General features: G+C 56.2%; 3 protein-coding genes across 4 annotated transcripts; 2 read left to right on the plus strand and 1 right to left on the minus strand.

The window, feature by feature from the left end:
* Positions 1–51: 51 nt before the first annotated feature.
* On the plus strand, positions 52–9,564 carry TRIM65 (tripartite motif containing 65). 2 transcript variants are annotated; one of them, XM_008011717.3, is made up of 6 exons: positions 52–2,078; positions 5,691–5,786; positions 6,042–6,275; positions 6,356–6,530; positions 6,661–6,726; positions 7,190–9,564. In XM_008011717.3, exons 1-6 carry the CDS (start codon positions 1,671–1,673, stop codon positions 7,756–7,758), a joined length of 1,548 nt encoding a protein of 515 aa, XP_008009908.1. In that variant the 5' UTR covers positions 52–1,670; the 3' UTR covers positions 7,759–9,564. The 2 variants fall into 2 exon arrangements, with proteins under 2 accessions (XP_008009908.1, XP_008009909.1); XM_008011718.3 differs by lacking the exon at positions 6,661–6,726.
* Positions 9,565–19,057: 9,493 nt separating this feature from the next.
* On the plus strand, positions 19,058–23,566 carry TRIM47 (tripartite motif containing 47). Its single transcript, XM_008011719.3, has 6 exons — positions 19,058–19,808; positions 20,848–20,943; positions 21,224–21,454; positions 21,618–21,816; positions 22,243–22,317; positions 22,606–23,566. Exons 1-6 carry the CDS (start codon positions 19,128–19,130, stop codon positions 23,244–23,246), a joined length of 1,923 nt encoding a protein of 640 aa, XP_008009910.1. The 5' UTR covers positions 19,058–19,127; the 3' UTR covers positions 23,247–23,566.
* Positions 23,567–26,794: 3,228 nt separating this feature from the next.
* On the minus strand, positions 26,795–27,299 carry LOC103243027 (large ribosomal subunit protein eL32). Its single transcript, XM_008011720.3, has one exon. The coding sequence runs from the start codon at positions 27,241–27,243 to the stop codon at positions 26,836–26,838; it is 408 nt and encodes a 135-aa protein (XP_008009911.2). The 5' UTR covers positions 27,244–27,299; the 3' UTR covers positions 26,795–26,835.
* Positions 27,300–27,841: the final 542 nt, after the last annotated feature.

The following is a 27,841-nucleotide window of genomic DNA, read 5'->3' on the forward strand; positions in this document are numbered from 1 at the left end:
AGGAGGGAGGATCACTTGAGCCCAGGAGTTCAAGACCAGCCTGGGCAACATAATGAGACTCTGCCTCTATTTAAAAAAAAAAACAAAAAAAAAACAAGATTTCTGCCATAGCTGGCCTGGTTCGGTGTTCCAGGGCCAGAGGACCCCGATGGAGCTGTAGTCATGGGTGGGAAAGGGGCTGCCTCCCACCCCACCAGGTGTACCCTGACCTCCATCTTCTGAGGGTGTCGGGGACCCTGGGATCCGAAGCAAAAGCAGGCAGTGGGCCAAAAACAGGTGTGGCCCCGGGAAGGGAGACGGACATCCCAATCCAGCAGGTGCCTGAAACCCAGCTCCCTGAAAAAGTGGAGCAGAGCAGCTGGGCTCAGGAGGGAGCATTTATTGGGCACTGGCTGTGTGCCCCAGGGGGTCCCACTGGCCCCTGGAGAGAGAGTGCCTGCCCCAGCACTGACCGTCTGCACAGACTCCTGCCCCCACCCCATGCTTGGGAGGAGAAGCCACATTAGGTAGGTAACAGCGTGACTCAAGAGACCTGCTCAGGGTCAGAAAGCCCATGGAGCCTGCGGCTGGACGGTTAGGTGTTTTGTTTCTCCCTTACCAAAAGCAGAAGTCTGGCTAACTAGTAGGTGGAGGGTAGATCCGTGCACTTTTTCCAGAAACTTCACCTGTGGCCGCACACAGGACACAGTACTTGCTGCAGCAGTGAGAGCTCGTGCCGCCGCAACATCAGCCGAGCTTGGTTAGATAGAAAGGCCTTGCTCTCCTGGGGTTCCCCCTGGCCTGATACACACTGCCAGGGAGGTGGGCGCTAGGCCCCAGACCCGCCTTGCCTGCTCAGCTGCAGGGGAAATGCTGGAGTGCCTCTAAATACTGAGGCTGCAGATCAGCTCGGACCCCAGGCAAGAAACTCCCCAGCAGAGGGCAGCAGGGAGAGGGGATGCTGATTGCAGCTAAAAGCTGGTTTGTGTACTCATTCAAGGGCCATTTGAAAAATACCAGTTAACTGGTCCCTGTCTGTTGGTGACCAGACATTTCCATCTCGCTGTTTACTTTAAAATAACCAAAATTACGTGTAGCCCAGAGAAGGAAGACACCCCAGTCTGGCAAGTGCCCGAAACCCAGCTCCAGGAAAAAGTGCAGCAGTGCTCGGGTCTGCAGGGAGCCCGCCAGCCCACATGCACTGACTTTCGTTTCATCGCGGAGCCCCGGGGGATTGCGCGGGTGGTCTATGCCGTTAGGCCATTGACAGATGAGTCAAGAAGAGGTTCTGCGCGACCAGTGGTCAGAAGCCCGGAGGCGGGGCGGGATTTTCGAGCCTCTGGTCTCCAGGACCTGGGCTGAAGGCCCACGGGGGTGGAATGGACCCGCCAGGCTGGGACCCGAGAGAGCCGAACCCAGCTCTCAGCCGGCGTGGCGCAGTGCCTAGAGGGAGGGAGGAGCGCAAGGCCGGAACGCGGAGCCTTCGAACGGCCCAGGCCGAGGCGGGCAGGGGTGGCCTAGGCCCCTGCGGAGGTCGCTGGTCGAAGGTGTCGGAGAAGGGCTTGGCTTCCGGGGCGGGGACCTAGCCTCGCCCCGCCCCGCGTTAGCCACGCCCGGGCGCCCTCAGTACGCGAGGCCAGCTGTCCGTTTAAGAATTCCGGGGCCCGCCTGGCTCCCACCGCTGCCGGGCCATGGCCGCGCAGCTACTGGAGGAGAAGCTGACCTGCGCCATCTGCCTGGGACTCTACCAGGACCCAGTGACGCTGCCCTGCGGCCACAACTTCTGCGGAGCCTGCATCCGGGACTGGTGGGACCGCTGCGGGAAGGCGTGCCCCGAGTGCCGGGAGCCCTTCCCCGACGGCGCCGAGCTGCGCCGCAACGTAGCCCTCAGTGGCGTGCTAGAGGTGGTGCACGCCGGGCCCGCCCAGGACCCTGACCCCGGACCCGGCCCCGGCCCTGCCGCGCGCTGCCCCCGCCATGGGCGGCCAATGGAGCTCTTCTGCCGTACCGAGGGCCGCTGCGTATGCAGCGTGTGCACCGTGCACGAATGTCGCCTCCACGAGCGGGCGCTGCTGGACGCCGAGCGCCTCAAGCGTGAGGTGACGCGTCCGCTGGGAGCAGGAGGGGGCCGGACCCGCCGCGGCCTGGCCACCGCAGGATGACTCCTGCGGGCCACGCCCTGCTCTCTTCGAGCACCCGGTGGGGGAGGGGAGCCTCAACTGGAGAGGCTTCGCCCAACCTGGGAGTTGATTGTAAAAATCGCGGGTCTGCCAGGCGCGGTGGCTCACGCCTGTAATCCCCGCAGTTTGGGAGCCGAGGCGGGCGGATCACGAGGTCAGGAGATCGAGACCATTCTGGCTAACACGGTGAAACCCCGTCTCTACTAAAAATACAAAAAATTAGCCGGGCGAGGTGGCGGGCGCCTGTAGTCCCAGCTACTCGGGAGGCTGAGGCAGGAGAATGGCGTGAACCCGGGAGGCGGAGCTTGCAGTGAGCCGAGATCGTGCCACTGCACTCCAGTCTGGGCGACAGAGCGAGACTCCGTCTCAAAATGAAAAAAAAAATATCTCGCATCTGTGCATCGGACTGGGATGTGCAGCCCGGCCAGTGCCGCAGGGTTGGTCTCAGGAGCTGCTGGATGCCTTCCGGATGAAAAAAGCCTGGGCATGAGGCAGCAGCTCCCTGCTCCGTGCCCAGGCGCTAGAGAACAGTCGTGTGTCTGCTTCAGTTGGCTGTGCGGGGTGGGGGTGGAGGGGTGAGGGGGGTATGGGGGCTGTTGGTAAATGGATAGACGAGCTCCCTGCCCTTAAGAGACTTAGAATCCACTTAAGAAGTCAGTGTTCCAGTAAGACCTGAATGTATTCTTGCAAAATGAAATGAGGAAAGTACATAGCATGTGATAGAGGTGTCGGGGTGACCCTGCTAAACAGGCCAGGAGGAGGAAGGGGAGGCCGCCTTCAGGCTGGCATGTGAGGGCTGAGGAAGCACCAGCCGGGAGGAGGAAGACCTGGGGAAGAGCATTCTAGACGGAGGAATCAGCCTGCTTCCCTCTCTGGGATGGGAAAGGACTGGGCACGCGGGGTGGCTAGTGGCATATTTGTGCCACCGAGATCTGTGGGCCAGGCCCAGGGGTCAGCAGGCGCCAGATCGGGCAGGGTCCTGGGGGAGCCTGTCTCTTACTCTAGGGTCATGGGAGCCTTTGTAGGCTTGGAAGCTGGGTGGCACATGATCAGATTTGGGCTTCGTGGAGACTGATCACCTGGCTGGGGGCTGAAGGGGGCAGGACGCAAGACCTGAATAGGGTAGGAGCCCAGGGCGGGAGTGCAGGGAGGCAAGGAACCATTTGGAGGGCAGGGAAATGGAGAAGGAGATGAGAAACGCTGAGGGGGAGCAGTGCCTTGTGGAGGCGAAAGCAGGCCAGAGGGGACATGGGGGACAGCAGAGAGGGCAGCAAGGGAGACACCTGGGTTTCTGTCTTGAGCACGCAGGTGGCTGGGGTCTGTGTGCTGAGAGGCACAGGTGGAGGGCAGAGTTTGGCCTTAGACGTATAGAGGTCACAGTCGCCAGTGGGACAAACCAGGGGACAGGTCTGTGGCACCTGGGACCCCGGCCCTGCCGCGCGCTGCCCCCGCCATGGGCAGCCGCTGGAGCTTTTCTGCCAGACCAAGAGCTACTGCGTGTGCACCGTGTGCGAGTGTCGCCTCCACAAGCAGGCGCTGCTGCCGGGAGTGGGAGGGGGCCAGACCCACCGCAGCCTGGCCACCACCGGGCACAGTGGCTCACACCTGTGATCCCAGCACTTCGGGAGCCGAGGTGGGCGGATCACAAGGTCAGGAGATTGAGACCATCTTGGCTAACACAGTGAAACCCCGTGTCTACTAAAAATACAAAAAATTACCTGGGCCTGGTGGTGGGCGCCTGTAGTCCCAGCTACTGGGGTGGCTGAGGCAGGAGAATGGCGTGAACCCGGGAGGCGGAGCTTGCAGTGAGCTCCAAAACTCAGGAGTGGAGAGCTGGGAGTCATTAGTGCTGGGAGTCATGAGTGCTAGGAGGGAGAGAGGGTTCCAAGCTGGAGCTCCCAGGAAGATGGGGAAGGTTGGGGGAGCGGCAGCCCTGTGTGGCACCTGGAGACGGGTGCCAGGAAGAGAACAGGCAGGGTGCCCATGCCAATCGGAGGCTCAGTACGAGGACAGAAATGACCTTCAGCACGGCCCTTGACAAAACCCATTTCAGCAGTGAAGACAGGACGTGGAATCATCTGGGGACAGAGGAGGGCTGGGGCTAAGGCATGGGTGGAGGATGGCGCAGGGGCGCTGGATGGAACAAGAAGGGAAGGGGTGGCCAGGAGGCCTGATGGGCAGGGAGGGATGGGGGTGCACGGCTGGGGGTCAGCGAGGTGGGAGGACTGGGACAGGGGTGGCTGGAACAGGAGAAGGCAGGAAGGTGGTGGTCAGAGAAGGAAGAATGGGTGCCTAGAATGGAGATTTTAGAGCTGGTGACAGGGCCAGGGTGAGTTCACGGGAGCGCTGAGATGAGGTGAAGGAAAAGGGCTCCAGAGTGTTGCAGGACATTCCTTGTAGCTGCTGAAGCCGCCGAGTAGGATGAGACAAGATGTACTGCTCAACAGCGGGTGCAGAAGACTGAGCTAGGCATGGAAGTTTGAGTTGGAGGCCAGTAGAGGGCCATGTGGAGGAAGGGAGCAACAGGGGCAGCCAGTAGCACCAGGGGAGCCAGGATTTTGCAAGAGAGAGGGAAAGGGACATGGGGGTGCCTGTCCCTGGGGGAGGGCGGGTACCCTGGGAGAGCCTGCCTTCCTGCCTCCTGTGTTCCTGTGTTAAATGCTGGAGGCTGGGGGCCTGGCGGAGCTCTGGGCTTAGGAAGATCTGAGGACGTTGACCAAATTATCAACCTCTCTGAGCCGTTTCCTCCTCTGTAATGTGGGGATGGTAACAGTCCCCATCTCAGTGCATTGTGGGAAAAGCAGAAACAAGATGGTGAAGCTTTTGACCAGGTGCTGGGAATGGGGCCCCCGGGACCTGCATGGTTTGTCCCACTCTCATGAGAGCGTGGTGTTTTGATTCCCAAGGGATTCAGGGAGCATAACCGAATAAGGGTCCCTTCCTCCCCTCTCAGGCTCAAAGCTAGGGCCAGGGACTGGCCGGATCCCCAGAAGAATCTAGTTTATCCATGCAAATAACTGCCCACTTCTCAGACAGCTTTGGTGCTTTGGATGGTCCCTGCAGTCAGCTTCTTAAGCCCCAGGGCCTCCTGGACCACTGACCCCTCTGCAGTGAGACAGGGACCAACAGCTTTAGTATTTGGGGTCATCCCTGCAAGGCCTCCTGAGCCAGCATTATCACTTTTCATGTATTGATGGGTAGGGGGTTAGGTCCAGAGAGGGCAGGTGCTTTGCCTCAGCTTGCTCAGCATGCAAGAGGTACAAATGGCAATGGAAGTTGGGTCCTGAGCCCAAGGCTTCTGCTCTGCTCAGGTACCACCCTGCTACAGGTTAGGAAAGAATTTGTCCGGACCCGCCGGGGCACGGCCCCCACTCTCCCTGGGTTAGAGTGAGGCCTGTGCTCTGGAGGCTGGCCTGGGTGGCGTGGGGAGGGGCTGCCTGGTGTCTGCAGGCATGCTTGGTTGTCTGAGAAAGGATGTCACAGCCAATCCTGGCCCTCTCTTGTTGCTTGTCCCATGGGCGGCCACCACAGGCCCAGCTGAGAGCCAGCCTGGAGGTTACCCAGCAACAGGCCACCCAGGCCGAAGGCCAGCTACTAGAGCTGCAGAAGCAAAGAAGCCAGATCCAGGTATGAGGGCTGTGCCTGCCCGCCCACCATGGCCTCACACTGCATCCTGGGGGCAGTCACCAGCTGGTGCCTGGAACACCGGGCAGCAGGGAGTGTGGCTGAGCAGGGAACTGGGCACAGGGGTCCTGGGGAGGTTCCCAGGACCCTGCCTCCCAACATCCCTGACCCTCAGCCCAGCGGGCAGCCCTGGCCCTAGCCTGCCTTGGTATGGCACAGGGCCCTGGCCACCCTGAAGCCCCTCCTCTTCCCACCCAGAACTCAGCCTGCATCCTGGCCTCCTGGGTCTCCGGCAAGTTCAGCAGCCTGCTACGGGCCCTGGAAATGCAGCACACGGCAGCACTGAGGAGCATCGACGTGGCCAAGACGCAGGTGCTGGCACAGGCTCGAGATGAGGAGCAGCGGCTGCGGGGCCACTTGGAGGCTGTGGCTCGCCATGGCTGCAGGATCCGGGAGCTTCTGGAGCAGGTGGATGAGCAGACCTTCCTGCAGGTGCGAGGGCTCAGGCACAGGTGGGGGACTTGCTTCCCTGCCCCTTAGGCCCGGGCTTACTTGTTCTCCCTGGGGCTCAGGAATCACAGCTCCTCCAGCCCCCAGGGCCTCTTGGGCCACTGACCCCTCTGCAGTGGGATGAAGACCAACAGCTGGGCGACCTGAAGCAGTTGCTAAGCCGGCTGTGTGGCCTCCTCTTGGAAGAGGGGGGCCACCCCGGGGCACCAGCCAAGCCTGTGGACTTAGGCCCCATGGGTAAGACTGACCCCAGGCCCCCACTACTGCCCTGGGCCCAGCTGCCGCTCCCGCTGTGGGGCAGAGGGGGGTCAGGGCCCACACATCATGACCTCTCCAACCATTCTCCTAATGCTGCTTTGCCCCCTAGAGGCCCCAGGTCCCCTGGCACCGGTCCCAAGCACAGTTTGTCCACTGAGGAGGAAACTCTGGCAGAGTAAGGAGGCCATTCGTGTATGTGTGCAACTGTGTGTGCGTATGCAAGGAGGAGCCTGTGCTGTGAACAAGTGTGTGCACACACATGTTTGTATGCACATGTGAGTGAGGGGGGCATGTGTTGTGACTGTCCTGCCGGGACATCTGAGCCTGGCCCTACCCCCTGCACACCTCGTGCACATCCACCCTGAAGCAGAGGCAGCCAGTGTTCATTGAAGGACAGAGTCTGGGGCACAGACCCGCGATTCTTCCGCTTAATACTGAGTTAATGGATCTCGGAGCCCCAGTTTTCTCAGCTGTGAACAGGGCTGATAGAGGATTCCGCCTGCGAGGTCGTGGCGAGGATTAAGTGTTGTGGTGGCTGCTGGTGCTCAGCATGCCTGGCAGAGGTTTAGCAGCGGATAAATGGAGATCCAGTTGTGCTGTCTTCCCCTAGCCCACTTCTGTCCTCCTTTCCCCAACAGATTATCGCAATCTGACCTTTGATCCAATCAGCGCCAACCGTCACTTCTATCTGTCGAGCCGGGACCAGCAGGTGAAGCACTGCCGTCAGTCCCAGGGCCCAGGCGGTCCCGGCAGATTTGAGCTCTGGCAGGTGCAATGTACCCAGAGTTTCCAGGCCGGGCACCACTACTGGGAGGTGCGCGCGTCAGACCACTCAGTGACACTGGGCGTCTCCTACCCGCAACTGTCACGGTGCAGGGTGGGGCCCCACACAGACAACATTGGCCGGGGACCCTGCTCCTGGGGGCTCTGCGTCCAGGAGGACAGCCTCCAGGCCTGGCACAACGGGCAGGCCCAGCGCCTCCCAGGGGTGTCAGGGCGGCTCCTGGGCATGGATTTGGACCTGGCCTCAGGCTGCCTCACCTTCTACAGCCTGGAGCCCCAGACCCAGCCCCTGTACACCTTCCACACCCTCTTCAACCAGCCCCTCACCCCCGTCTTCTGGCTCCTTGAGGGCAGGACCCTGACCCTGTGCCATCAGCCAGGGGCTGTGTTCCCTCCGGGGCCCCAGGAAGGGGTGCTCAGCTGAAGAAGGCATGGGATGGAGCCCTGGCATAGCTGCCACCATGCCTGCGTGCCCAAGAGCTGCCCAGCTCCAGCTCGGAGACTGGAGGACCAGCTGTTGGCCTCTCTGTTAACTCAGAAAGAGATTGGAGGTGGGGGTAGGTGAGCATAAACCCAGAGTTCACTGTTCCAGCCTCTTTGAAGGGGACACAGTCTAGGAGGGGGATAAATGGGATGCCCTTGCCCCAAACAGAACCCAGTTCTAGGTACTGCCTGGGCCTGGGAGGCTAGAGCAGTGTCCAGGGGACTTCTGGGCTTACAGGACAGCGTGTGTGACAAAATTCAGATCCACCTGAACTTGCCTCTGGAGATGATAAAGGCCAAAGGAGCAGTTAGTGAGGGGCGGTGAGCCAGAGTAGTCCCGGGGCCGACAGATTCCTCCCTCCGTCCCGCCTGCAGCTCTCTTTAATTTTTTGTAACATTTGGATAGACGTCTGTCCTGTCTTGTAGTCTTTTTATTTTGTGCATCCTTATAATTATATTCTATTAACAATTTTGTTTTCTGCATTTAAACATTTTTTTTTAGGAGACGGTCTTGCTGTGTCACTCAGGCTGGTGTACAGTGGCACAATCGTGGCTCACTGCAGCCTCGAGCTCCTGAGCTCAAAGGGTCCTCCCACCTCAGCTTCCGAAGTAGCTGAGATTACAGTGTTTTCTGAAGTTTTTTGACTTAACATAAGCATTTTTCACATGATTGAAAATTTTCACTGATTGCTGTAGTCATTCTAATGGCTATCAAGTTTATCCATTATTGGACATTTAATTTGCTTTCTTTTTAGCTATACAAACATCGATGTGTTTTTTTTGAGACAGGGTCTCCCTCTGTCACCCAGGCTGGTGTGCAGGGGTGCCATCATGGGCTCATGGGATTCTCCTACCTCAGCCTCCTGAGTAGCTGGGATTATAGGTGTGCGCCACCACGCCTGGCTTATGATGAATATTTCTGCGCAGGATGCTTGGCCACATTTATGGTCGTGTATGTAGGCTGTTACCTCAAGTGAGTCACTCAGGGAACAATGAGCACTTGAAGATTTTTTTATTCAAAAGGCCACAGTGAGGCCACCTTGAGTCCGGCCGACTAAGTCCCCTCAACCCTGTCACCAAGCAGCACGTGACACCAGCAGGACCTCCGTCTCCAGCATCCCACCCCTGGGTGTGGGACTTTGGGGCAGCCGTGTGTGCAGGTGCCGGCACAGGCTAGCTCCTCCTGGCTTGGTGTGGTGTTTGCCATTGCAGAACATGCTGCCACGAAGAGCCCTGGGCATGATTTTGCTTGTACTTCCAGAAGCGGGGTTGCTGGGTCATCGGGTAGATGTAATTTGTTTTACTTGAAATGTTCCACTTCTTGTTCTGGGAGGTGGTTCCAAGGGTGTCTGCTTTTGGCCAGGCGTGGTGGCTCACGCTTGTAATCCCAGCACTTTGGGAGGCCGAGGTGGGCGGATCACAAGGTCAGGAGTTCGAGTTCAGCCTGGCCAACATAGCAAAACCCCGTCTCTACTAAAAATAGCAAAAATTAGCCGGGTGTGGTGGTGTGCGCCTGTAATCCCTCCTGGGGAGGCTGAGGCAGGAGAATTGCTTGAACCCGGGAGGTGAGGTTGCAGTGAACCGAGATTGCACCACTGCACTACAGCCTGGGTGACGGAGCGAGACTCCATCTGAAAAAAAAAAAAGGGGGGGAGGGGTGTCTGCCTTTGTAACTTTAAAAACTGGACATCTGTGTTATATATACTCATGGATAAATATTTCACAATAAAAATTTTTTAAAGGATAATACATGTAATATACATACCCCAATATATATAATGTTTTTATACTTGTTTAAAAAAAAAAACCTCCCACGACAACCCCAATGACTGCCACCATTGCAGCCTCCATCTTGTGTCCCTGCTCCTAGCCTGTGGCTGTTTGTTCAAGAGCAGGGCAGGGACTTGGATTGGCACAGCCCAGGTAAGGCCTTTCCAGCAAGATCCTCAGATGAGAGCTCGCCAGACGTGGGAAGGGAATCTGACATGTAGAGCCCCACAGCCAGGAGGCAGGCAGGACCTTGCTGGCCAGCTAGGGGCAACAGTGGGAGCTGAAAGCCCAGCCAGGCAGGATGTATTGGCCTGGCCAGATAGCCATCATTGCTGTCCCTACCTCATACTCCCTCCTAATCCAAGGCTGCAGCAGAAGCTTCCAGAGGGCTGAGCTGCGCTCTGAGAGGGGCAGAGAGAGGAAGAGTGGCCCCCTGTCTGCTTTTGAGGTGGGAGGTGTTTGGGGTCATTTATTATATGAAATTCTTCTTTCTATTGGGTGGTGGTTCTTTCTATATTCTGTGGGCGTGTTCTGTATTATAAATATTAACCCCTTTTTCTTTCTTTCTTTCTTTCTTTTTGAGACGGAGTCTCGCTCTGTCCCCCAGGCTGGAGTGCAGTGGCGCGATCTCAGCTCACTGCAACCTCCACCTCCCGGGTTCAAGCGATCTTCCTGCCTCAGCCTCCTGAGTAGCTGGGATTATAGGTGCACGCCACCACGCCTGACTAATTTTTGTATTTTTAGTAAAGTTGGGGTTTCACCACGTTGGTCAGGCTGGTCTCAAACTCTGGACCTCGTGATCCACCTGCCTCGGCCTCCCAAAGTGCCGGGATTACAGGCAGGAGTCACCATGTCCAGCCCCGCCTTTTTTTTCTAATGGACAGCCTCCCGAGCCAATGTAGGCTCAGAGACTCCCACTCTTTATTTCTTTTTCGTTTTTGTTTGTTTGTTTGTTTTGTTTTGTTTTTTGAGATGGATCCTTACTCTGTCACCCAGGCTAGAGTGCAGTGGTACAATCTTGGCTCACTGCAACCTCTGCCTCCCGGGTTTAAGTGATTCTCCTGCCTCAGCCTCCAAAATAGCTAGGACTACAGGCACCCACCTGTAATGCCCAGCTAATTTGTTTTTTATTTTGTTTTTGAGACAGAGTTGCACTCTGTCGCCCAGGCTGGAGTGTAGTGGCGATCTCAGCTCAGTGCAACCTCTGCCTTCCACATTCAAGTGATTCTCCTGCCTCAGCCTCCCAAGTAGCTTGGATTATAGGCGCCCACCACCACACCCAGCTAGTTTTTGTATTTTTAGTGGAGTCATGGTTTCACCAGTTTGGCCAGGCTGGTCTCAAACTCCTGACCTCATATCATCTGCCCGCCTGAGACTCCCAAAGGGATCCACGCCTGGGATTGCAGGCATGAGCCATTGCTTTTTTTTTTCTTCTTTCTTTTTTTCTTTTTTTTTTTTTTTTTGAGACGGAGTCTTGCTCTGTAGCCCGGGCTGGACTGCAGTGGCCGGATCTCAGCTCACTGCAAGCTCCGCCTTCCGGGTTTACGCCATTCTCCTGCCTCAGCCTCCGGAGTAGCTGGGACTACAGGCGCCCGCCACCTCGCCCGGCTAGTTTTTTGTATTTTTAGTAGAGACGGGGTTTCACCGTGTTAGCCAGGATGGTCTCGATCTCCTGACCTCGTGATCCGCCCGTCTCGGCCTCCCAAAGTGCTGGGATTACAGGCTTGAGCCACCGCACCCGGCCATTTTTTTCTTTTTTCTTTCTTTCTTTTTTTTTTTTTTTTTAAAGAGATGGGGCCTCACTCTGTCACCCAGGCTGCAGTGCAAGGGCGGGATACAACCTCCGCCTCCTGGGCTCAAGTGATCCTCCTCCTGCCTCAGCCTCCTGAGTAGCTGGAACTATAGTTGTATACCACTTCGCCCAGCTAATTTTTTAATTTTTTTGTGGAGAATGGTTCTCACTGTGTTGCCCGGGCTGGTCCTGAACTCCTGGCTTCAAGCGATCCATGCTCAGCCAGCCTAACTTATTCTGAGAGGCCTCTCCATGTCCTCTCCGGGAAAATGCACACTGGTATCGAGGGAAAAGGCAGTGCAGAGTTGGAATGTGACATTTGGAAAGGGGACACGTTTGATTAGCTTGTGGGTGTTTCCAGCGTGTCTGGCCCATCCACCAGACCTCCATATAGATTCTGGGCTTCAGTTATGCACAGTCAGGTGGATGGTCACCCAGAGACAGAACAAGGGCAGGAGAGATTGTGAAAGACAGGGACCTCAAGGGCCAGCAGGATTGGAGGGAGTTGGATGGGAGGCCAGAGAGGTGTATTAGTCAGTTTTTTTCGTGCTGCTAATAAAGACATACCTGAGACTGGGCAATTTATAAAGGAAAACGGTGTGGGTTTTTTTTTTTTTTTTTTTTTTTTTTAATGGAGTCTCGCTCTGTTGCCCAGGCTGGAGTGCAGTGGCGTGATCTTGGCTCACTGCCAGCTCCAGCTCCCAGGTTCATGCCATTCTCCTGCCTCAGCCTCTGAGTAGCTGGGACTACAGGCGCCCGCCACCACATCCGGCTAATTTTTTGTATTTTTAGTAGAGACGGGGTTTCACCGTGTTAGCCAGGATGGTCTTGATCTCCTGACCTCGTGATCCACCTGCCTCAGCCTCCCAAAGTGCTGGGATTACAGGCGTAAGCCACTGTACCTGGCCTATTTATTATTTTTTGAGATGGAGTCTCACTCTGTCACCCAGGCTGGAGTGCAGTGGCCCAGTCTCGGCTCACTGCAACCTCTGCCTCCTGGGTTCAAGCAATTCTCCTGCCTCAGCATCCTGAGTAGCTGGGACTACAGACATGCACTACCACGCCCAGCTAATTTTTGTATTTTTAGTAGACATAGGGTTTTGCCATGTTGGCCAGGCTGGTCTCAAATTCCCAGTCTCAGATGAGCCACCGCACCTACCCTGTTTACTTTTTAAGTAATATAAATACATTCATTTGACATTCATACAAACCAACTGTTTAAAAATACATAAAAAGCCGGGCGCGGTGGCTCACGCCTGTAATCCCAGCACTTTGGGAGGCTGAGGTAGGTGGATCACAAGGTCAGGAGATCGAGACCATCCTGGCTAACACGGTGAAACCCCCTCTCTACTAAAAATACAAAAAACTAGCCGGGCGAGGTGGCGGGCGCCTGTAGTCTCAGCTACTCGGGAGGCTGAGGCAGGAGACAGGCGTGAACCAGGGAGGCAGAGCTTGCAGTGAGCTGAGATCGCGCCACTACACTCCAGCCTGGGCGACAGAGCGAGACTCTGTCTCAAAAAATAAATAAATAAATAAAAATTTTAAAAACTTGTTCAGAGACAGTGAGGAAAAAAGACAATGAAACAAACAAACAAAACAAACAAAAAAGCTTTTTGCCGGGCGCGGTGGCTCAAGCCTGTAATCCCAGCACTTTGGGAGGCCGAGACGGGCGGATCACGAGGTCAGGAGATCGAGACCATCCTGGCTGACACGGTGAAACCCCGTCTCTACTAAAAAATACAAAAAACTAGCCGGGCGAGGTGGCGGGCGCCTGTAGTCCCAGCTACTCAGGAAGCTGAGGCAGGAGAATGGTGTGAACCCGGTTGGCGGAGCTTGCAGTGAGCTGAGATCTGGCCACTGCACTCCAGCCTGGGCCTCAGAGCGAGACTCCGTCTCAAAAAAAAAAAAAAAAAAAAAAAAAAAAAAGCTTTTTAACCAAAAAACAAAACAAGTACATCAAAAGCATAAAGAAGTCCAGGCGTGGTGGCTCATGCCTGTAGTCCCAGCAATTTGGGAGGCCAGATCACCTGAGGTCAGGAGTTCAAGACCAGCCTGGCCAACATGGTGAAGCCCCCTCTCTACTAAAAATACAAAAACTAGTTGGGCGTGGTAGTGCATGCCTATAGTCCCAGCTGCTCCGGAGGCTGAGGCACGAGGATGGCTTGAACCCAGGAGGCAGGTGTTGCAGTGAGCCGAGATCGAGCCAGTGCACTCCAGCCTGGGAGAAAGAGTGAGACTCTGTCTCAAAAAAAAAAAAAAAAAAAAAAAAAGCATATAGAAAAGGAAGTGCTCTTAGGGACATGGTGTTTGGATCCCCTTTCAATAATTTTCAGAGACGCAAGTAAAGCTAGAAATAGCTTTTTAATTACTCTCATCACCGGATTGCTTTTTGCTTTTTTTCCCCAGAGACAGGCTCTTAATATGTTGCCCAGGCTGGTCTCCAACTCCTGAGCTGGAGTCCTCGTGCCTTGGCTCCCAAAGGATTGGGATTATAGGCGTGAGCCACCACACCCAGCCACTTGTTTTTATTTGATTTTTTTTTCTTTTTTTTCTCAAGCAGTACTAAGGTCAGATAGTCATATGTGAGATTTATAATTATTCAAGCTGCAACCTCTTGAGCTTAAATTCTGCTTCCTCTGCAGGACGAGTTACGTGACCTCTGGCAAGACATGGTACCTGTCGGAATTCCTGTTGCCGTCCTTTAGGATGGGGTCCTTGGATGGACAGAATGAGGGCAGGTGTGAACGTGCTGAGCTCACATGGTGCCAGTTACCCTTGCCCTTGGCTCTTAGACAATTCATTTTGAAGGGAACTAATACATTGGGCAAACAACTTTAAAACTTTGGAAATGGAAATGAAATAGAAAGATGCCAGGCTGGGCACGGTGGCTCACATCTGTAACTCCAGCACTTTGAGAGGCCGAGGCGGGCTGATCACCTGAGGTCAGGGGTTTGAGACCAGCCTGGCCAACATGGTGAAACCCCATCACTATTAAAAAATACAAAATTTAGCCGGGCGTGGTGATGCATGTCTGTAATCCCAGCTACTTGGGAGGCTGAGGCAGGAGAATCGCTTGAACCCGGGAGGTGGAGGTTGCAGTAAGCTGAGACTGTACCACTGCACTCCAGCCTGAGCAACTCCATTTCAAAAAAAAAACAGAAAAGAAATATCTAGATGCCACCACACTGACAAACCACATCTCTGTGCTTTCCTCTTGGGGGAGAGATCTTTTCAAGCAGGGAGGATAGCAGGCTGTGGGTGGGGAGCAGAGGGTTGGCTGGGACCCAGCTAGAAAGGCACCCTCTCCTTCCAGAACCAGGCAGGTTTATGGCCTCAACAAACCCAGGCAGCCTGGGCCTCCCAACCGCTCCTGGGGCTTGGCAGACAAGTGACAGTCTTGATCAAGTGCTCTTGAGAAACCAACGTATGGAACTCATTACCCACCTTCCTGCCAAATCAGGCACACCCAGGCCGGCTCCCTCTGCTACTCCCTCTGCCTGAAAGGTCTTTTCCCACCCCAGCCTCTGCCTGCCTGAGTCCTAGCAGTCTGTGAAAGCCCAGCTCAAATGCCACTTCCACAGTTCCCCCAGCCTTTCCCATGGAGCCCCCAGGAGCAGATTGCACTGCTCTTTTGGCACTTGGAGTTGCAACAGTCTGAATGTGTGTGTACCCTCAGAAGTGATGTGTTGAGATCCTCATCCCTAAGGTGATGGTCCTAGGAGGTGGGGTCTTCAGGTGGGTGAAGCCTCATTCATGGGATGAGTGCCCTTGTCCGAGGGGCCCCAGAGGCTCTCTGGCTGTTTCTCAGCCATGTGAGGACACAGTGGAAAGGCAGCCATCTACAACCCAGGAAGTGGCTCTCGCCGGAACCCTGACTGTGCTGTCACCGTTATTGCAGACCTCCAGCCTCCAGAACTGTAAGGAGTGTCTGTTGTGTGTAAGCCACCCAGTCTCTGGTGTTCTGGGATAGCAGCTGAGACACACTAAGACAGGGGTTACCGAATGCCTGGAGAGCCAGCTCCCTCCCCAAGAGACTGGGTCCCTCCTTCTTTCTTTCTTTTCTTTTCTTTTTTTTTTTTTTTTGAGATGGAGTCTCGCTCTGTCGCCCAGGCTGGAGTGCAGTGGCACAACCTCTGCCTCCCGGGTTCAAGCAATTCTCCTGCCTCAGCCTCCCAAGTAGCTGGGAATAGAGGTGCATGCACCACCATGCCTGGCTAATTTTCTTGTACTTTTAGTAGAGATGGGGTTTTGCCATGTTGGCCAGGCTGGTCTGGAACTCGTGACCTCAAGTGATCGCCCACCTCGGCCTCCCAAAGTCCTGGGATTCCAGGCGGGAGCCACCGCGCCCGGCTCATTTGTGCTCTTTTCCTTGTGTTTTTTCCTCTTTAGCTCTGAACTCATTAAGTTCCTCCTGAACATTTCTAGCCTGGTCTCAGGGGACCTGAAAGTATCTTCCCATCCCCCAAGCCTAGAGAGCTGGGGAAACAGAGGCAGGAATGCAGACCTGATGGGAGAGGTGGACAAGGGTTTGGGATGGCCGTGGCACTGTGTGCTGAGGTTCAGGGAAGGGCCAGGGTCCCGGAACACAGAGAAGGCCAGGAACACCAGGGGACATGCATGACCTCTAGCACATTTGAGCCTGGGCCTCTCTCCAACCTTTCCTTACTTATGTGCTGTTATAGATTGAATCATGTTCCCTGAAAAAGACTTACTCAGATCCTGACCCCTAGGACCTGTGGCTGTGACCTTATTTGGAAATAGAGTATTTGTAGATGTGACCGAGTTAAGATGAGGGCATACTGGAGTAGAATATGCCCTCATCCAACGACTGGTGTCCTTACAAGAAGAGGAAATTGGCACCGGGCACAGTGATCCAGCACTTTGGGAGGCTGAGGCAGGCAGACTGCTTAAGCCCAGGGGTTTCAGTGAGCAACAGAGCAAGAGTCTCTCAAAAAAAAAAAAAAAAAAAAAAAAAAAAGAGGGAAGAGGACATGAACACAGACACGGAGAAAAGGCAAATGACAACTGAGACTGATATTAGAGCGCATCTTACAGCTGAGAGCCAAGGAACTCCAAGAACTGCCAGCCAGTACCAGAAGCTGGGACAGATGCCCAGGACAGAGTCTCTCTCAGATCCTGCAGAAGGAAGCCACGCTGCAGCACCTTACTGAAACATTTCTTTCTATTCCAAATGGAGACAATACACCATAGTGGTATGAGCAGTTACCTGTGACTTTGTCACTAACCGAAATTACAGGTATCTCCAGGTACAGTGGCTCATGTCTGTAATCACAGCACTTTGGGAGGCTGAGGCGGGCAGATCACTTTAGGTCAGGAGTTCGAGACCAGCCTGGCCAACATGATGAAACCCCGTCTCTACTAAAAATACAAAAAAATTAGCCAGGCAAGGTAGCATTTAATTTTTTTTTTTTTTTTTTTTTTTTTTTTGAGCTGCTCTGTCACCCAGGCTGGAGTGCAGTGGCATGAACTCTCACTGCAACCTCTACCTCCCAGATTCAAGCGATTCTCCTGCCTCAGCCTCCCGAGTAGCTGGGATTACAGGTGCCCGCTACCTTGCCTGTCTAATATGGTGAAACCCCATCTCTGCTAAAAATACAAAAATTAGCCGGGTGTGGTGGCGGGCGCCTGTAATACCAGATACTTGGGAGGCTGAGGCACGAGAATGACTTGAACCCGGGAGGTGGAGGTTGCAGTGAGCCGAAGTCGTGCCCCTGTACTGCCAGTTTGGTCTCAAACTCCTGACCTTAAGTGATCTGCCTGCCTCGGCCTCCCAAAGTGCTGGGATTACAGGTGTGAGCCACCATACCCAGCTGCACTGTAGTCTTGACCTGCCCAGGGTCAAGTGATCCTACCACTTCAGCCTCCCAAGTAGCTGGGACCACAGCCTACTGCACTCAGCTATTTTTTTTTTTTTTTTTTTTTTTTGAGACGGAGTCTGCCTATGTTGCCCAGGCTGGTTTCGAACTCCTGGACTCAAGTGATCCTCCCACCTTAATCTCCCCAAGGGCTGGAATTACAGGCATGAGCCCCTGCACCCAGCCTGCCATCACTGTTGATGTTGACCTTGATCACCTGGCTGAGCTACTGAGTCAGGTTTCTCAGCTGTGAAGCTTTGGTTCCCTTTAGAAGAGTCGCTCTGCACAGCCCACAGGAACGGGAAGTTAAGTTCCTCCTCACAGGCACTACAAAAATCATTTGGGGCGGGGCGCGGTGGCTCACGCCTGTAATCCCAGCACTTTGGGAGGCCGAGGTGGGTGGATCACCTGAAGTCAGCAGTTGGAGACCAGCTTGGCCAACATGGTGAAACCCCGTCTCTACTGAAAATACAAAAATTAGCCGAGTGTGGTGGCAGGTGCGCATAATCCCAGCTACTCCAGAGGCTGAGGAAGGAGAATCGCTTGAACCCAGGAGGCACAGGTTGCAGTGAGCTGAGATTGCGCCACTGCACTCCAGCCTGGGCGACAAAAGCGAAATTCCATCTAAAAAAATAAAAATAAAATAACATTATTTGGAATTTTCAATGCCAAACGTGTCTATTCTCCCTGGTTTGTTAATTTATTATTTATTTATATCGGCATGGACCCATAGATGTTTATTTTACACTTTGGGTTATAATCAGCGCTACTTTACTTATTCTGTTGTCATTCTGGTGTAGTGTTTTAACATTATTGAGATATAATTCATACAATAAAACGCACCACTTTAAGTGCATAATTAGATGAGCTTTAAATACTTCCAGTTGGGGAACCCCCAGCCCCACCACAGGTGCCCCCAGTGTCCAGGGACCAGAACTAAATTCCTCAGGCAAAGGACTCAGGGAATGACGTCAACTTCCCATTTCAGATCTAGAAAAGCCCAAGTTCCCCACTGGGGGTAAACAGAGTCGCTAAAGGGGCTAGGCGCGGTGGCTCACGCCTGTAATCCCAGCACTTTGGGAGGCCAAGGCGGGTACATCACCTGAGGTCACGAGTTCAACACCAGCCTGTACCAGCCTGGACAACAACGCCATCTCTACAAAAAATTACAAAAATCAGCCGCATGTGGTGGTGAGCGCATGTAATTCCAGTTACTTGGGAGGCTGAAGCAGGAGAATCACTTGAATCCGGGAGGCAGAGGTTGCAGTGAGCCGAGATCACCCCACTGCACTCCAGCCTGGGCGACAAGTGCGGAACTCTGTCTCAAAAAAAAAAAAAAAAAAAAAAAAAAATAGAATCGCTAAGGGGCAAAAACATATGTACATCAGCAGTTATTTTTCTCTGCAGTCAGCAGCTCGGGAACTTTGCTAAGGGTGCCGGGGAGGGGTCGAGCGCAAAGGTGCAGGCGTGACACAGCTAGACCCGCCCAGCTCCTGCAGAGCCCTGGCCAGGCCCAGAAGGACCAGAGGGATGGAGGTTGAGCCCTTCCCATTCCTTCCGCTGTACCCCTCACGTTCTCCGCCCGCGCTCCCTCAGTTTCACACCCTTTCAGCAGCGCCCTTCCTTGGGACCACGCGGACTCCCCTGGGGGGCGCGCGGGTTCAGAGGCCTCCCCGCGTTGTCTGGGCGGGGACTGGGAGTCCGCGGACCAGCGGGCGGGCGGGCGGGCGGCGCTGCGGGGCGGGCCGAGCTGGGGGCGGGCGAGGGCCGGAGCCCTGGCCTAGGTCCCAGGGGGCGGTGCCGCGGCGCGAACGGCCCGGGTCCCTCCCAGGCCGGAGCAGAATCGGCGGCGCCCTGGGCGGCCGCGGAGCCATGGACAACAGTGGTCCCTTCAGCTGCCCCATCTGCCTAGAGCCGCTCCGGGAGCCGGTGACGCTGCCCTGCGGCCACAACTTCTGTCTGGCCTGCCTGGGCGCACTCTGGCCGCATCGTGGCGCGAGTGGCGCCGGCGGACCCGGAGGCGCGTCCCGCTGCCCGCTGTGCCAGGAGCCCTTCCCCGACGGCCTTCAGCTCCGCAAGAACCACACGCTGTCCGAGCTGCTGCAGCTCCGCCAGGGCTCGGGCCCCGGGCTCGGCCCCGGCCCCGGCCCGGCCCCTGCTCCGGCTCCGGAGCCCTCGGTGCCCAGCGCGCCGCCCAGCGCCCCGGAGCCGTCGGCCCCCTGCGCGCCCGAGCCGTGGTCCGCGGGCGAAGAGCCAGTGCGCTGCGACGCGTGCCCCGAGGGCGCGGCCCTGCCTGCCGCGCTGTCCTGCCTCTCCTGCCTCGCCTCCTTTTGCCCCGCGCACCTGGGCCCGCACGAGCGCAGCCCCGCGCTCCGCGGACACCGCCTGGTGCCGCCGCTGCGCCGGCTAGAGGAGAGCCTGTGCCCGCGCCACCTGCGGCCGCTTGAGCGCTACTGCCGCGCGGAGCGCGTGTGTCTGTGCGAGGCCTGCGCCGCCCAGGAGCACCGCGGCCACGAGCTGGTGCCGCTGGAGCAGGAGCGCGCGCTTCAGGAGGTGGGCTCCGGGGGCACACTCGGGTGAGCCGGGGCTGGTGACTGACCGCGCGCGAGCGGGCCGAGGACCTTGGACCCCCCAGCCTTCCCGGGTTGGGTCTTAATTTCCTCCTCTAACCTGAGGATCTTTGCGGTCCCTTCCAGCCTTGACAAGGTCATCTGCTCGCGGGATGGAGATGGGAAGGGAGAAGGAGGGACGTGAGAGAACGGGACAAGGACGCGAAGAGAGGGCAGGGAACCTGAAGCCGGGCCGGGGTCTATGGGGGTGTAGGCGGGAGGGAACCGGGTCAGGCCCGCGGGGTTCCAGTAGCGTGACTCCTGCTGCCGCCCAGGGGCTCACCCGGTCTCAGCTCAGATTTGCCCTGGGCTGAGTCTGCGGCTTTCGATGGGTGTGGCAGGCGGCAGGAGGGCGGCCGGGCACACAGATTCTCTGTCCAGCTGTTCCAGGGGCCAGTGGTGGGAGCATGTGCGCCGCGGCCTCTACCTCCCGCCCCCAGTTTCCTTTGGCCTCCAGCCCGGTCTTGGCGCCTCTGGCCAAGGGATTTTCCGTCTCTCCTGCCTGGAGCAGTGACTCATAAGACCTAGGGGATTTGCCCGGAATCCCCTTTTTTCAGGCCTGGACTGTGGATGCAGGTTCTTTGGGAACAGTGATCCCCAGGACAGCTTAATGCTTCCTTGTGCAGTCACCCCCAACCCCCGCACCTAACTCGCTTACTCCGTGCCTCTTCCCCGCTGGAGGAAGTTCTCAAATTCATCTGAGTAACACTGAGACCAGCGGAAGGCCCTGTACTGGGCCTCCTGTCAGAGACGGGAGGCAGACACCCAGTCAGCCTGCGGGCCCCCAGGCGTTCGGGAAAGGCACCAGCCTGGGCTGCAGGCACCTCTGGCATATTATGGGACATCGTGGCCACTCCAGTCCCACCCAATGCACAGATACCACTCCCCGGTCACCCCCGTCTCTCCCCTGGCAAGGCCTGGGACCCCAGGGCAGGGCTGTGGCCTCTGCCAGACCTCACACTCATGGAGGGTGTTGTCCACAGGCTGAGCAGCCGAAAGTCCTGAGCGCCGTGGAGGACCGCATGGACGAACTGGGTGCTGGCATTGCACAGTCCAGGCGCACAGTGGCTCTCATCAAGGTCAGACACCCCTCCCCAGCCTCCATCCCTGTCCTCCCCTGCAGTGGGCATACTCCTGGCAGTGTATGCTTTCAGCATGGCACAATCCACTCCAAACAAGCCATGCGCATACCCACTGAGCACAAGTGTCCCCTGACCTGGCCCAGATGCAGGGTAGGCTCAGGCTGGCCCCTCTGTCCTCTCAAGAGGGTGGGTGGGAAGCCGGGGTCAGGGAAGGAGGGAGCCACAGTCCAGGACGGTTCTTTGCCCTCATTGCCCCCGCTACTGTCATCCTGTGCAGAGTGCAGCCGTGGCAGAGAGGGAGAGGGTGAGCCGGCTGTTTGCAGAGGCTGCGGCTGCCCTGCAGGGCTTCCAGACCCAGGTGCTGGCCTTCATCGAGGAGGGGGAAGCTGCTATGCTGGGCCGCTCCCAGGGTGACCTGCAGCGACAGGAGGAACAGCGCAGCCGCCTGAGCCGAGCCCGCCAGAATCTCAGCCAGGTCCCCGAAGCCGACTCAGTCAGCTTCCTGCAGGTGAGGGCCGTTCTGGGGGCCACAGAAGGAACAGAAACTGGGACAGGTCGGGGTGGAGGGAGGAGGAGACAGTGGGTGCATGACCTCCTGGCAGAGCCGCCTCCACCCCCAGCAAGGAGGAGCCATGGCCAGCAGAGCTTTAATGGGCATTTGTCTGGCACAGGAGCTGCTGGCACTAAGGCTGGCCCTGGAGGAGGGGTGTGGCCCTGGCCCTGGACCCCCGAGGGAGCTCAGCTTCACCAAATCTTCCCAAGCTGTCCGCGCAGTGAGAGACGTGCTGGCCGTGGCCTGCACCAACCAGTGGGAGCAGCTGAGGGGGCCGGGTGGCAACGAGGACGGGCCACAGAAGCTGGATTCGGAAGGTGGGCACCGCCCCACTCCCCCAGTGACTCACCCTCTCCCAGCCTCTCGCACAGGCCCCCCCAGGCCTGGTGCCCATCCAGAAGTGGAGGAGGAAAATTGTGCCTGGCACAGGGAGGAGCCCAAATCCCACCAGTGACTAGAGCTGCCATCCTGTGGGGATCAATCAGCCCCTTGGACCTGGGGTAGAGGGGGCTTCTCCTAGCCTACCCTCTAGCTCCAGAGGGGCTGTGGCCCGGGAAGCACATGGGGCAAGGAGCAGAACACAGGCAACGGGCATGCGTGTGAGCACAGCGTGCCACGTCTGGGTGGTGCTTGCTCCCTGGTGGCTCTGGACTCTGGAGGAAGTGAAGGGGGAAGGGATTGTAGTCACAGGTTCGGCGGGGGGCAGTCTGGGGGCATTCTCACCATTATCTCCTCTTCTGCAGCTGATGCTGAGCCCCAGGACCCCGACAGCACGAACCTCTTAGAGAGTGAAGCTCCCAGGGACTATTTCCTGAAGTGTAAGTGGGCGCCCGTGCCCCCTCCACCCACACCGGGCCCTCCCAGGGCTGCTAGGCTGATCCCAGAAGCAGGTCCCAGCAGGGCCCTGGCACACAAGGATTAGGATTCCTCTCCCTAGTTCGTGGGGAAAGCTAGGGCAGCTCCTGGGGTGGTCTCCGGCGGGGCTGGGTTGTGCTGGTTGGAAAGCAGGGGAGAGGCTGTGTTTTCGGGGGTGGGCACTTGTGGAGGGGCCATGCCCTCTCAGCCTGGCCCTGAGCCCTGCCTCTCTCTTCTGTCTGCGGGATCAGTTGCCTACATTGTGGATTTGGACAGTGACACAGCAGACAAGTTCCTGCAGCTGTTTGGAACCAAAGGTGTCAAGAGGGTGCTGTGTCCTATCAACTACCCCGAGTCGCCTACCCGCTTCACGCATTGTGAGCAGGTGCTGGGCGAGGGTGCCCTGGACCGGGGCACCTACTATTGGGAGGTGGAGATTATCGAGGGCTGGGTCAGCGTGGGAGTCATGGCCGAAGACTTCTCCCCACAAGAGCCCTACGACCGTGGCCGGTTAGGCCGCAACGCCCACTCCTGCTGCCTGCAGTGGAATGGACGCAGCTTCTCCGTCTGGTTTCATGGGCTGGAGGCTCCCCTGCCGCACCCCTTCTCGCCCACGGTCGGGGTCTGCCTAGAATACGCCGACCGTGCCCTGGCTTTCTATGCCGTGCGGGACGGCAAGATGAGCCTCCTGCGGAGGTTGAAGGCCTCCCGGCCCCGCCGGGGTGGCATCCCGGCCTCCCCCATTGACCCCTTCCAGAGCCGCCTGGACAGTCATTTTGCAGGGCTGTTCACCCACAGGCTCAAGCCTGCCTTTTTCCTGGAGAGTGTGGACGCTCACCTGCAGATCGGGCCCCTCAAGAAGTCCTGCATATCCGTGCTGAAGAGGAGGTGATGCCGGGCACGGGCGCTCCTGTTGCGGTCTCTGCTCCAGGAAGCTGCCTCCTCTGGGCCCTCTCCTTCCTCTGGGGAAGGCACCAGCATGAGTCCCTTACACTCAGCCTTCTCATTTCTAGAGGCTTCCACCTTTTATACACTCAGCCTTCCCCCACCCAAGGCAGGAGGCCCCCCAGACCCTGTTCCCCTGCAGACCTCGCTTCTGAGAGACAGAGCTACAGCTGGGACAGCTCCAAGCTACCCTGACTGCTCCTTTTCCAGGTTTCTAGAACAATGTCTGGCATATAGTAGGTGCTCAATAAACACTTGTCGAATGAATGACTCCTTTTCCATCCTCTCCACCCAAGGATTCCCAGAACCGCTCTCATACATAAGCTGGTTGAGTGGGCAGGCAGGAGAGGGGCCAGAGCCCCTGGTCCCAGGATTCCTGTTGAGAGAGAGCCCTGGCCTATGAGAAGGGGGCTGGAACAGGGTACCTGCCCTTTGGGGCACCCCCAATCCCTTGTTCCCAGCAGGGGCAGCCAGAGGTGGCTTCTCCAGCCCCACTGCCATCCTGGCTGCTCGAGTGTTTGCTTGGGATGGCCTGACTCCCACCAGCTATTTCTGTCTTTCATGTGGCAGCCTGGCTCTGGACCTGCCATCGCTGTTTGTACTGTTTGTGCCCAGCATTAAATGCAGGCCTCACCCCTCCAGGAACAGGGCAGGACCCCTGGGTGTGGGCAAGAGAGTTTTGAGACCTGGAACTTCCTTCACACATAGCCCTCAGCCCACAGAACCGGCCCAGGATGTGGCTGGAACCCAGAGCATCTACAATAAGAGGACTTATGTCCTGGCTAGGCACAGTGACTCACGCCTGTAATCTCAGCACTTTGGGAGGCCAAGGCAGGCAGGTCACTTGAGGTCAGGAGTTTGAGACCAGCCTAGGCAACTTGGTGAACCCCTCGTCTCTACTAAAAATACAAAAATTAGCCGGGCGTGGTGGTGGGCGCCTATAATCCCAGCTACTCAAGGCCCTGAGGCAGAAGAATCACTTGAACCCGGAAGGCAGAGGTAATAGTGAGCCAAGATCAATCACACCACTGCACTCCAGCCTGGGCGACACAGCAAGACTCCATCTCAAAAAATAAAAGGACGTATGTCGCCCTCTGGAATCTTCTTGTCCTCCATGCTGGGGACACCTGTGACCTGTCCCCCAGGAGAGCCTCTGCCTCTCTTCTGGGAGGGCCCAGTGCCCTCTGCTGCCCTAGAACCCGAACCAGGCCTGGGATGCCCTGAGGGTACAGGCCAGTATGTTTCCAGGCGCAGGCCAGCTCACTCCTCCCTGGGTTCTGTGTGGCCCAGGTGCACCCCAGAGAGGGGCTGTGGCCAAGGGCAAGGGCAGACAGAGAGGCCTCTCAGACAGACGCCCATCTCCAGGTCAGGCGGGATAATGGGTGAGCTATGCAGCCAGACAGCAAGGCCATACAAGTCCAGCCCCAGCGGCCTCAGCAGCTAAAAATAGCCCCTCCCATGGAGCCTGCCTGGGCCCCAGCAGCCAGGATGTTGTTTTTCCGGGCGGGGCCTCCTTGCTTCTGGTGCTTTGTGTTTTCAACACCGTTCCCTTGGCAGCCACGGGTCCCCAGCTCACCCGGCAGTGAAAGGGCTGGCGGAGAAGGCTGCCCCACTGTCCCTTGGATGCTCCTTGGACCACCTACTACAAGCCTCCTACCTTGCACAGGACCCCTCCCACCCCTCATGCCACCTGCTGGCTCATCTTGTCCCCCTACTTGGCACTCCCTACCCTACAGGCTCCCCTTGCCAGGGAACCTTCTGGTCTCTGACCCTGTAGGAAGCGTTGGCATGTCCTGGAATGTGAGCTAGACAAGCCTGGTGCTTTCTTGGTGGAATTCAGGTGGGACTGGTCACGCCTGTGGCCACAGACACAGCCAATCAGCAAGGATGCCATCTGCAGAGTGGCCTCCAGCTCCAGAGTCTTGCGTGGAAGTTTGAGAAACAAACATCTCTTTATAAAAAAAAAATTGAGTCCGGGTGCAGTGGCTCAAGCCTGTAATCCCAGCATTTTGGGAGGCCGAGACGGGCGGATCACAAGGTCAGGAGATCGAGACCATCCTGGCTAACACGGTGAAACCCCGTCTCTACTAAAAAAATACAAAATACTAGCCGGGCATGGTGGTGGGCGCCTGTAGTCCCAGCTACTCGGGAGGCTGAGGCAGGAGAATGGCGTAAACCCGGGAGGCGGAGCTTGCAATGAGCTGAGATCCGGCCACTGCACTCCAGCCTGGGTGACAGAGCGAGACTCTGTCTCAAAAGAAAAAAAAAAAAGAAAAAAAAAAAAATTGAGGCTGGGCACGGTGGCTCACACCTGTAATCCCAGCACTTTGGGAGGCTGAGGTGGGACAATCACTCGAGCCCAGGAGTTTGAGATCAGTCTGGCCGACATGGTGAGACTCCATCTCTACAAAAAACAAAAATAAAAATAAAAATTGGCCAGGTGCAATAGCTCACACCTGTAATCCCAACACTTTGGGAGGCCGAGACGGGTGGATCACGAGGTCAGGAGTTCAAGACCAGCCTGGCCAACATGGTGAAACCGTGTCTCTCTTTTTTTTTTTTTTTTTTTGAAACCGTGTCTCTACTAAAAATACAAAAAAATTAGCCGGACATGGTGGTGGGCACCTGTAATCCCAGCTACTCAGGAGGCTGAGGCAGAGAATTACTTGAACCCAGCAGGCGGAGGTTGCAGTGAGCCGAGATCGCACCACTGTACTCCAGACTGGGCGACAGAGCCAGACTCCGTCTCTAAAACAAAAAACAAAAAACAGCCAGCATGGTGGTGCATATCTGTGGTTTCAGCTACTTGGGAGGCTGAGATGGGAGGGTCCCTTGAGCCCAGGAGGTTGGGGCTGCAATGAGCCATATTCATGCCACTATACTCCAGCTTGGATGACAGGGTGAGACTCTGTCTTAAAAATAAATACATAAAATAAAATAAATTTTAAAATATAGAGACAGGGTTCTATACCATGCCTGAAACAAGCATTTTAATCCCAAATCCCTGTATTGTAGCTTTGCAGCTCAGAGCCAGGGATTGGCTGGCCCCTGGGTGCACAGCTAGCAAGGGGCTGGCTCTTCAGATCCCAAGTTTCAGACTCTGAAGACTGGAGTGTTAGCTACAACCTCGCATTTCTTTTGTCACCCTGGACTGCGAGTGTGTATGTGTGTGTGGTCTGCATGCCTAGGTGTTTTGTGTGTATGCGTATATGTGCATATATCTGCATACCTGTGTGTATATCTGCATGTGTGTGTGTGCTATGCGTGAGTGTCTGCCTGGGTGATCGTCTGTGTATGAACGCATGTTGCTCCAGCCTAGTGACTTTTCCAACGATGCTCTGAGAAGACCTAGGAGGAGGTGCACTGAGCGGGGTGGGCTGGGGAAAGGCTGGGGGCAGGTCCCTCAGCACCCCTGCCAACATCTTAATCAGAGAAGCTTTTGCCTATTTATTGTTGTTGTTTTTTTGTTTTTTTTTTTGTTTGTTTTTTTGGCAGTTTTTACATTTATTTAAACAGAAAACGTGCACATGAGCTGTCTACTCATTTTCTTCACTGCGCAGCCTGGCATTGGGGTTGGTGACTCTGATGGCCAGCTGGGCAGCTCTTTCCACGATGGCTTTGCGGTTCTTGGAAGAGACATTGTGAGCAATCTCAGCACAGTAAGATTTGTTGCACATCAGCAGCACTTCCAACTCCTTGACGTTGTGGACCAGGAACTTCCGGAAGCCACTGGGCAGCATGTGCTTTGTTTTTTTGTTGCTCCCATAACCAATGTTGGGCATCAAGATCTGGCCCTTGAATCTTCTACGAACCCTGTTGTCAATGCCTCTGGGTTTCCGCCAGTTATGCTTAATTTTGACATATCGGTCTGACTGGTGCCGGATGAACTTCTTGGTTCTTTTTTTGACGATCTTGGGCTTCACAAGGGGTCTGAGAGCGGCCATGATGCCGAGGAGGAGATGGCTGCCACCTCCGTAGGCAGCGCCGAGGAAGAGAGAAGGGAGCTTTTGCCTATTTGATTCAAGACTGCTTTTAAAAAAGAAACTGGACTGGGTGCGGTGGCTCACGCCTGTAATCCCAGCACTTTGGGAGGCCGAGGTGGGCAGATCATGAGGTCAGAAGATCGAGACCGTCCTGGCCAACATGGTGAAACCCCCTCTCTACTAAAAAAAAAAAAAAAAAAAAAATTAACCGGACATGGTGGCGGGCACCTGTAGTCCCAGCTACTTGGGAGGCTGAGGCAGGAGAATAGTGTGAACCTGGGAGGCAGAGCTTGCAGTGAGGCGAGATCGCGCCACTGCACTCCAGCCTGGGTGACACAGCAAGACTCCGCCTCAAAAAAAAAAAAAAGAAAAGAAAAAAGAAACTGTTAAAAGAAAAAAAATGAGAAAACCACTGACCTAGTCTCAACCTTCCCCTCCCACTACCATTTTTAGAGGAAGAAACTGAGGCACAGGGGTACTGGGGGACTGCCCAGTTACCCAGTCCAGAACACACTCCATACTGCCCAGTCTAGGTGTGTCTTGTGCTTAGAAATGCCTA

This window comes from Chlorocebus sabaeus, chromosome 16 (genome assembly GCF_047675955.1).
Source record: "Chlorocebus sabaeus isolate Y175 chromosome 16, mChlSab1.0.hap1, whole genome shotgun sequence".
Classification (NCBI taxonomy): domain Eukaryota; kingdom Metazoa; phylum Chordata; class Mammalia; order Primates; family Cercopithecidae; genus Chlorocebus; species Chlorocebus sabaeus.

Excerpts from the sequence above, each read along its gene's own strand:
- TRIM65 (XM_008011717.3), top strand. The coding sequence starts at position 1,671 with ATGGCCGCGCAGCTACTGGAGGAGAAGCTGACCTGCGCCATCTGCCTG. Across the intron at positions 2,079-5,690 it reads CCGAGCGCCTCAAGCGTGAG|GCCCAGCTGAGAGCCAGCCT; the intron begins GTGACGCGTCCG and ends CGGCCACCACAG. Across the intron at positions 5,787-6,041 it reads AGCAAAGAAGCCAGATCCAG|AACTCAGCCTGCATCCTGGC; the intron begins GTATGAGGGCTG and ends CTTCCCACCCAG.
- LOC103243027 (XM_008011720.3), bottom strand. The coding sequence starts at position 27,243 with ATGGCCGCTCTCAGACCCCTTGTGAAGCCCAAGATCGTCAAAAAAAGA.
- TRIM47 (XM_008011719.3), top strand. The coding sequence starts at position 19,128 with ATGGACAACAGTGGTCCCTTCAGCTGCCCCATCTGCCTAGAGCCGCTC. Across the intron at positions 20,944-21,223 it reads GCACAGTGGCTCTCATCAAG|AGTGCAGCCGTGGCAGAGAG; the intron begins GTCAGACACCCC and ends CATCCTGTGCAG. Across the intron at positions 21,817-22,242 it reads ACAGAAGCTGGATTCGGAAG|CTGATGCTGAGCCCCAGGAC; the intron begins GTGGGCACCGCC and ends CCTCTTCTGCAG.